Source organism: Salvelinus sp. IW2-2015, linkage group LG15, assembly GCF_002910315.2.
Source record: "Salvelinus sp. IW2-2015 linkage group LG15, ASM291031v2, whole genome shotgun sequence".
Classification (NCBI taxonomy): domain Eukaryota; kingdom Metazoa; phylum Chordata; class Actinopteri; order Salmoniformes; family Salmonidae; genus Salvelinus; species Salvelinus sp. IW2-2015.
This window is the reverse complement of record NC_036855.1, coordinates 41,345,072-41,355,084: the sequence shown is the minus strand read 5'-3', so window position 1 is coordinate 41,355,084 and position 10,013 is coordinate 41,345,072. Positions and strand designations below refer to the sequence as shown.

The following is a 10,013-nucleotide window of genomic DNA, read 5'->3' as shown; positions in this document are numbered from 1 at the left end:
TTCTGCAATGTGACCCTAATAAACTAACTTCCAGTGAATGCATTATAACATTGGCTGAAATAGTACTCACACACAATTATTTCATGTTTCTAAATTATTTCTTTATTCAGACGAAGGGTACTGCTATGGGATCCCCCATGGCTCCTAACTATGCTAATTTGTATGTGGGTTACATGGAGAAACAGTCTATTTTCAATCCTCTCAAAAATGTTTTCTTGCCTAACATCATTATTTGGAAACGGTATATTGATGATATTTTTGTTCTATGGAGGGGTGATGCAAAACAGCTCCAGTCATTCCATACTTTTCTTAACTCCTGTTCTGAGCATTTAAGATTTACTATGCAATCTGATACACGTCAAATCAGTTTTCTTGATCTTCTGATCTTGTGTGAAAATAATGTTCTATACACTGATCTTTACAGGAAACCTACTGATCGTAACAGTTTGTTGAGGGCTGACAGTTGTCACCCACTTCCCTTGAAAAATAGTTTGCCCTACAGCCAATTCTGTCYAATCAAAAGAATTTGCAAAAAACAATCAGATTTCGACAGAAATATGGCTGAGACGCAAAGAAAGTTCAATGAGAGGGGGTAGAAAAATGATCAGATTAATCTTGCCATTGAGAAAATTCAAAACAAAACGAGACATTACCTTTTTCAAGGGCAGTCTCGCAAAAAGACGCATTCTTGCATTCTAACTACCCGCTATTCAAAGCGCTCTGAACAAATTAAGGGAATCTTTCACAAACATTGGCACATTCTAAAATCCGATGATAGTCTCGGTAATGTGTTTTCGGACCTTCCCTTGGTCGTATTTTCACGGGGCAGAAATTTCAGAGACCAATTGGTACACTCTGATTTACCACCCCAAGATATTCCTGAACAACGTCTATTTGCGCCCCTACTGGATGGAAATTACAAGTGTAATGGCTGTGCTCAATGCAATGGCACTTATACATGCAGATCCTTCAAACACCCACAAACAGGGAAATAGATCCCAATCAAAGGTGTTATTACGTGCTCCACTAAGGCAGTTATTTATCTTATAACTTGTCCTTGTGGTAAGAATTATGTGGGTAAAACAAAGCGTGAATTAAAAGTACGTATCTCAGAGCATCGTAGCACCATTAGGTGCAAAAACTTGACTTACCCAGTTGCGGCTCACTTTTTGGAGGTAGGCCACTCGATTTCGTCTCTGCGTTATATTGGCATCGAACATGTCACCCTCCCTAGGAGAGGGGCTGACCTTGATAATTTATTGTTAAAACGAGAGGCTGCCTGGATCTTTAACTTAAAGACCCTTGCTCCCTTCGGTCTCAACGTAGACTTTGATCTGAAGCCATTCTTGTGATTATTGTGACTTTGCCATTGTAATTGTTTGTAAGCTTGTGTAGTCTAAAATGAATCTATGATCGTATGCTATCCATTTGTTTTTTGTATGCTGCTCTTTGTATGCCATTTTAATATTTGAGAATTAACCAATGATATTAGGCCACTCTTGGCCATGATTACAGACACCTGTGTGTCTTTCGACACTATATAAACAAGTCATCCCGCAGTGTTTGTGATTATACCCTGATGAAGACAGCTTGGCTGTCGAAACGTTGGTAATTACATTTTTGCATCTGAGCTCCTAGAGTGTGCGGCTCTCCTTTATTTTTAAGTTTTCTACTCCGCTAGCCAGCACCTCGCCTAAATAGGTGTGCATTTGTTTTTCTTCTAGATTGTGCATGGCCATGTAATCATGGGTGAACAGGGAGTACAGGAGAGGGCTGAGAACGCACCCTTGTGGGGCCCCAGTGTTGAGGAGCAGCGGGGTGGAGATGTTGTTACCTACCCTCACCACCTGGGGGCGGCCCGTCAGGAAGTCCAGGACCCAGTTGCACATGGCGGGGTCGAGACCCAGGGTCTCGAGCTTAATGACAAGTTTGGAGGGTACTATGGTGTTAAATGCTGAGCTGTAGTCGATGAACAGCATTCTTACATAGGTATTCCTCTTGTCCAGGTGGGTTAGGGCAGTGTGCAGTGTGATTGCGTCGTCTGTGAACCTATTGGGGCGGTAAGCAAATTGGAGTGGGTCTAGGGTGTCAGGTAGGGTGGAGGTGATATGGTCAGTGACTAGTCTCTCAAAGCACTTCATGATGACGGAAGTGAGTGCTACGGGGCGATAGTCATTTAGCTCAGTTACCTTCGCTTTCTTGGGAACAAGTTTAAATGAAGCATGTGGGAACTGAGTTTAAATGTATTTGGTTAAGGTGTATGTAGACTTCAATTGTATATATTTTTAAAGACCTATTGGTAGAATTTACATGAACTACCCAGACCAAAGGCAAAAATATTGATAACAAGTTGATGTCAATTCAGTAGTATGTCTTGTGTTATTGTATGATGAAGAAGAGGTAAGGCTCACAGCATCCATGTAGGTCCCAAAGTGTTTGTAGGTAGATTTACTGAGTTTCTTCTCTCCCTCTGGACACAGTGTATTCATCATCTTTGGGCTCGGCCTCTGTTTTTATGGCATGATGGAAATAATAGGTGTAGAATTCATTAGATCTTCAGAGGGGGGAGCTGATTTCAGAGGGTGCTGCGGCACCCTTACCACTCCTACTTCCCGCTGCTATGGTGAGGAGGTTGAACCATTATTCACCAATAAAACTTCCACTGAACTGAAGCCTTTTGCACTCAGGATTCTAGCCTAAGTGAAGAGGCCTCCAAATTCTGTGACGTCATATGATTCACTTGGACTGTCAAAACAAAGAGTAGAATGTGAGTAGCATGGCGTTTTCGTAAATTCATCAGTTATTCTGCGCTCTGGCACACTCAGATGAGAGTGCAATGAAAAAAATCGGAGTAGATAGCCAGAGTGAATTTACCAACGCACGCATAGAATGCGTAATCCTTGTAGCTCGAGTTCTATGAAATGAATGAATTGATAACTGAATTACTGTGGACTTTGGAAATATGCCATGTTCAAAACAACTGGGAACTCGGAGTCGGGAACGCGGGCCTCTTTCTAGAGCCCCGACTTTATGAACTAAAGATCACTGATATTATTTGACCTCGTTTTTCTCAGTTGATTTTAGAGTACAGTACCAACATTGAGGTTTTTCACTAGTTACCACAGCCACAAAGTCAACACGTCTTTTGTTGCTTTTTGGTCTTAGTTTAAAGTCAGGCGTATGGTTAGCAGTGTGGTTAAGGTTAGGTTTAAAATCCGATTTTAAGAAGATAAATTGTAGAAATAGGCGGGGTTTATGACTTTGTGTCTGGTATCTAGTGACGGCCCTGGTGTAGCGGAGATGTTCATCAAAGATTTTTGCCTAGTGTGTTCATTTTTAATGACCCGGATGAACATGAGAGAATTCATTGACGTCATCAGTGCACAAAAATGGCAGAGTCGGAGGAGGAGGATGTCTTGGTCCAGAGAGTTGTAAAAGATATCAATAACGCCTTCAAGAGAAATCCCAATATGTACGTAGCTTTATCCAATTTATCGTAAATAACGAGTACGAGTAGCTAGCTTACAAGATAACAGCAAACTAATCATGGCATGGTGCTCGAACGAGATAGCTATCATTTGCTGCTTTATTAGCAAACTAACGAACGTTAGCTATCTAACCATCACAGCTTGTTGTTCAGCTAACAAGCAAACATTCAGGATAAAAAGCAATCTGCAGAGCCCGGAGGGTAGCCTAACTTGTGTCTTTGCATACATTTAGCCACACGTTGCAGAGGATATAGCTCTGACTGTGCAGCGGAATTCGTTTGCCACTTAGTAGCTAGCTACAGTAACTATTCTTTAGCCAAGAAGGCTAACTACTTGATTTGCAGAAAAAGTTTACCCAGCCTTGTTATTCCCAGCTCTGGAATGGCATGCATAAATCACGTGATCAGAAAGTGCTTGTTTTGACCACAAATTAAAGTAAACAGCCAGCCAAATACTGTTGGAACAGTCTGCGGCTCGCGACTGTCCTCTCGCATGCAACGTCATAGCCTGTTATGTGGGAGTGACATTTCCAGATTCCTTACTTTTTTTACACATTTATTTAACTAGGCAAGTCAGTTAAGAACAAATTCTTATTTTCGATGACGGCCTAGGAATGGGTTAACTGCCTTGTTCAGGGGCAGAACGACAGATGCTTTACCTTGTCAGCTCAGGGATTCGATCTTGCAACCTTTCGGCTACAAGTCCAACGCTCTGACCACTAGGCTACCTATGCACGCAAAGGTCTGTCACCTTTATATCTAAAATTTGTCACGACTATACTGAACAAAAATATAAACACAACATGCAACAATTTCAAATATTTTACTGAGTTGCAGTTCATACAAGGAAATAAGTCAATTGAAATTAATTAAATCAGTCCTTATCTATGGATTTCACATGACTGGGCAGGGGCACAGCCATGGGTGGGCCTGGGAGGGCATAGGCCGACCCACTTGGGAGCCAGGCCCACCCAATGGGGAGCCAGGCCCAGCCAATCAGAAATTGTTTTCCCCCACAAAATAGCTTTATTACAGACATAAATACTTGTCAGTTTTTTGTGCATATGGAACATTTATAGGATATTTTATTTCAGCTAATGAAACATGGGACCAACACTTTGCATGTTGTATTTATATTTTTGTTGAGTATAGTTGTCATTCCTCACCCCAGAGTTGACTGATGAGTTTGGCTCTATGATTCATAGATGTTTTATCTATCATCTTATCTCAGAAACCTGTCAGGTTTCACACCTGCTGTTTTGATTCCAATGGAGATCTACTCTGGTGATTACATAGCTACTGTCTTTGTAGCTACGCTTTTCAAGTTGTTAGCTAATCATATCCAATAATGATCATATTATTACTTGGTAATATTTTTTATAAATTGTTATAATAACATGGTAAATAATGCCCTGTTGGGCTTAGAGTGTCAGCTCGCTAGATGTATTCTGTTTAGAAGCTTCTCTGACTGAGTGTTCTAAATTAGAACTGGCCTACATTCTGTAGCTCATTTAAGAACAGGGTGTGAATGCTTCAACTTGATGCTGAGCAGTCCAGATCTTTTCCCTTTCATTTGCATCTCCATGTTTTGGTAGCCAACTCATAACCACCAGCCTCTTTTGAGAGATATCAAAAGAGGCTTCGCAGTACAAGGCACAATGGAATGTAAAATATAACTTTTCATATAAAATTGATTTGATGCACATTTCAGTTCCAGTTTATCAGAAGTAAAACATACACAGACCTGTCTGAACTTATTTGAACAGAGTTCATTTCTTCTTAATAAAGTAAAGGCATTTTTACAGGGCAAAACATCCTTCAATAAAAACAACATCTAAGCCTGATTAGTAGTGTTTGTGTAGGCTCAATCCCTCTGGTGTTGTGAGTGACCTGTGCTGAGCTCTATGCTGTGTGCATACACACACCAGGGTTCCATACCAACAATTTCCCCACTAAGTTTTTCAGTTGGTGGCACCAGCCCATGATTTGGTCGCATCCATCAAAAAAAAATATAGAACAAACTAGAGGTCGACCGATTATGATTTTTCAACGCCGATACCGATTATTGGAAAACCAAAAAAAGCCGATACCGATTAATCGCCCGTTTTTAAAAATGTATTTGTAATTTTWATTTTWATTTTTTTTATTTCACCTTTATTTAACCAGGTAGGCTAGTTGAGAACAAGTTCTCATTTGCAACTGCGACCTGGCCAAGATAAAGCATAGCAGTGTGAACAGACAACACAGAGTTACACATGGAGTAAACAATAAACAAGTCAATAACATGGTAGAAAAAAAGAGAATCTATATACAATGTGTGCAAAAGGCATGAGGTAGGCAATAAATCGAATAATTACAATTTAGCGGGTACAGTTTGGCGCGGAGCATGAAGGAGGCTTTGTTGCGGAATAGAAAGCCGATCTTAGATTTGATTGTGGATTGAGATGTTTGATATGAGTTCTGGAAAGGAGAGTTTGCAGTCTAGCCCAGACACGCTAGGTACTTATAAGATGCTTGTCCACACTAAATATCTAGGGATCGAGCGCTAACACGTGCGGCTATCAGTCTGTGGTAGGTGATGCTAGTACGAGTACTATATGGGTATGTTATAATACTGCGTGCGGGGTAGCAGGCAATGGCTGAATACTGTATGGTGTGGGTTTGCTTAGATATTAAGACCATGTATGTTGGTTTTATACTACCTAACTGCGTTTAAGAGCAGTGGGTATCTGGCCTATAACTAGCAAAATGTGATAGTATGTATTGGTCATCTGTTTATGAAAAGCTCGTATATGGACTGGTTAGAGAATGGTATGTGACAATACAGTCGTCGCAATGGAAGATAGGCAGGTAGAAGTATATAATAGATATGGGTGTCGTGTCTGAGTTCATGAGGTTATGGTATATCAAGGGATACGCCGCAGCAAGAGCACATCATTAGATCGTATACAGATGAAAAATGGAGTGCCGGGCATCGAGAATGTTTGAAACCCTGGATAGTTACCCTAATATGGTGTAGCTGTTATAATATACTATATGGCCTCATTAGAGACTGTATCTGTGTCACACAAAGATAGGACCTACTAGGTACAGACAGTTGATCTGTTATAACATCACCCGAGATTGATGCACAGATATCCTGTAATATTCTGTCTAGCAAAAGAAGAGTTATTGGTGGTAGATATGCTCTAAGAAGACTAAACTGACAAAGTCATTAGAAATAGAGCCTGAGATGGCTGTTAACTAAGTCTGCCGATAAGATAAACTAATGAAGTGTGCATATTACAGATTCGTGAGTGTAATACAGGCTCATATGGATACCAGATAGGCTATATGGTGTATCTGTTATAATAACCTATATGGTGGTATCTGGTTATAAATGCTATATGGTGTTTCTAATTATAATGACTATGATCGATGGAAGAACGGCTCACACCACGTAAAGTACTATTCACTCTAGAACTTAACCAACACTAGGCTAATCTTAGATCGCAAGAATCTTAGCCTATTGTTTGCAGGTGGCTAGAGGTGCACCCGTGACGCGCGGCCGGAGAGGATTGCACGGAGAGGAGTACGGTGGGATCGAGATGGTCAGTGATCTGTTTTGTTGACTTGGCTTTCGAAGACCTTAGATAGGCAGGGCAGGATGGATATAGGTCTGTAACAGTTTGGTCCAGGGTGTCTCCCCTTTGAAGAGGGGGATGACCGCGGCAGCTTTCCAATCTCTGGGGATCTCAGATGAACGAAGGAAGAGTTGAACAGCGCTGGTAATAGGGGTGCGACAATGGCGGCGGACAGTTCAGAAATAGGGGTCCAGATTGTCAACCCAGCTGATTGGTATGGTACGGTTTTCCAGCTCTTTCAGAACATCTGCTATCTGGATTTGGTAAAGGAGAAGCTGGGGAGGCTTGGGCGAGTAGCAGCGGCGGGGGGACGGGGCTCGTTTTGGCCAAGGGTGGAGTCGCCAGGAGGAAGGCATGGCCAGCCATTGAGAAATGCTTGTTGAAGTCTTCGATTATCACGATTTATGGTGGTGACCGTGTACCTAGCCTCAGTGCAGTGGGCAGCTGGGAGGAGGTGCTCTTGTTCTCCATGGACTTACAGTATCCCAGAACTATTTGTGAGTTAGAGCTACAGGATGCGAATTTCTGCTTGAAAAAGCTGGCCTTGCTTTCCTGACTGATGCGTGTATTGGTTCCTGACTTCCCTGAACAGTTGCATATCGCGGGGGCTCTTCGATGCTATTGCAGTTCGCCACAGGATGTTTTTTGTGCTGGTCGAGGGCAGTCAGGTCTGGAGTGAACCAAGGGCTATAATCTGTTCTTGGTTCTGCATTTTTTGAACGGAGGCATGCTTGTCTAATATGGTGAGGAAGTAAACATTTAAAGAATGACCAGGCATCCCAACTGACAGGAAGAGGTCAATATCCTTCCAGGGTACCGGGCCAGGTCGATTAGAAAAGGCTGCTCGCAGAAGTGTTTTAGGGAGCGTTTGACAGTGATGAGGGGTGGTCGTTGACCGTCGGACGACCCCGTGGCGGATACAGGCAATGAGGCAGTGATCGCTGAGATCTTGATTGAAGACAGCAGAGGTGTATTTGGAGGGCAGGTGGTCAGGATAATGTCTATTAGGGTGCATTGTTACGGATTTAGGGTTGTACCTGGTGGTTCTTGATGATTTGTGTGAGATTGAGGGCATCAAGCTTGGATTGTAAGACTGCCGGGGTGTTAAGCATATCCCAGTTTAGGATCACTAAACAGAACAACTCTGAAGCTAGATGGGCAGCGATCAATTCACAGATGGTGTCCAGGCACAGCTGGGAGCTGAGGGGGGTCGGTAGCAGGCGGCAACAGTGAGAGACTTATTTCTGGAGAGATACATTTTTAAATTAGAAGTTCGAACTGTTTGGCCATAGACCTGGAAAGTATGACAAGAACTTTGCAGGCTATCTCTGCAGTAGATTGCAACTCCTCCCCTTGGCAGTTCTATCTTGACGGAAAAGTGTTATAGTTGGGTATGAATCTCGAATTTTTGGTGGCCTTCCTAAGCCAGGATTCGGACACGGCAAGGACATACAGGATTGGCAGAGTGTGCTAAAGCAGTGAGTAAGGCAAACTTAGGGAGGAGGCTTCTGATGTTGACATGCATGAGGCCAAGGCTTTTCGATCGCAGAAGTCAACAAATGAGGGTGACTGGGGACATGCAGGGCCTGGGTTTACCTCCACATCACCCGGGAACAGAGGAGTAGTAGGATGAGGTGCGGCTAAAGGCTATCAAAACTGGTCGCCTAGAGCGTTGGGGACAAAGAATAAAAGGAGCAGATTTTATGGGCGTGGTAGAATAGATTCTGGGCATAATGTGCAGACAGGGATGGAGGGGCGCGGGTACAGCGGAGGCAAGTCAGGCACTGGGTGATGATAAGAGAGGTTGTATCTCTGGACATGCTGGTCTCAATGGGTGAGGTCACCGCATGTTGGGGGTGGACAAAGGGGTATCAGAGGTACGGAGAGTGGAACTACAGGGTCCATTGCAAACCAAAACAATGAAATGAAAACTAGCCTGAACAACAGTATGCAAGGCATATTGATATTTGAGAGAGACATACAATAAGGCATAAAGTGATTGCAGGTCTTGATTGGGAGAGCTAGCTAAAACAACAGGTAAGATAACAGCAGCAATAACAGGGTGCTAGTCTAACACAGCAACAACAGGTAAAAATGGCGACGACTAGGCAGAGAGGGTCGGATTAACTACACACAGATCCTGAGTTAAAGCACAGAGCCGACAGATAAAACACAAATAAACAGAATGGAGTACCGTGAATTAATGGACAGTCAAGCATGCATCAGCTATGTAGCAAGTGATCATAGTGTCCAGGGGGCAGCCGTAGATGGAGCAGAGGAGGCCTCCACTAAGCTAGCACGCGGCGTTTAAAGTTAGTAGCCCGGGGGTGGTCTGCTCAGACGGAGGGGTCTGCTCAGACGTGGTTGTGTCGACAGAGAATCCAAGCCAGATGGCGATGGCGAAAGAGAGGTTGTGAATTGTAGAATTGTGTTTGCTAACTGGTGCTAGCTTCGTGGCAGTGGCGCTAGCTGCGCTAGCCGCAAGCTAGCTGTGAGGATCAGAAGCAGTGGCTCAGGGATTACGGCAGGAATCCGGCGTTGTTGTCGAGAGACAGTCCGATGCTGGTAAATTGGTGAGTAATATCCAGGCTAATAACAGGGCTGGTGTCTGTGCAGAAGGTAAAAGCTACTAGCAGCGGCAAAAGAAATGGCTAAATTAGCTTGTAGCTGGTATTGTAGCCCAAGAATTCGCTGGTAGACCTCTTCGCTAGCCGGCAGATGGGCCTAGCTCGAGGCTAGCTCAAGGCTAACTGGGCTTGCTTCGGGACAGAGGTGTTAGCCAGTAGTAGCCACTCGGTTGCAGCTAGCTAGCTGTGATGATACGGTGTAATTGTCCAGAGCTTGCGTCAGGAATCCGGTGATGTGGTAGAGAAAAAGCAGTCCTATATGCTCTGGTTATTATC

At 43.3% G+C, this 10,013-nt stretch overlaps 1 protein-coding gene across 1 annotated transcript in view; it reads left to right on the top strand.

The window, feature by feature from the left end:
* The first annotated feature begins 3,389 nt into the window (after positions 1-3,389).
* The window catches only part of LOC111974575 (protein prenyltransferase alpha subunit repeat-containing protein 1), an 89,645-nt gene continuing 83,021 nt past the window's right edge, over positions 3,390-10,013 (top strand). Inside the window, exon 1 of the mRNA XM_024002410.2 lies at positions 3,390-3,472. Coding sequence (XP_023858178.1) covers positions 3,390-3,472 — 83 coding nt within the window. The remainder of the gene's footprint in view (positions 3,473-10,013) is intronic.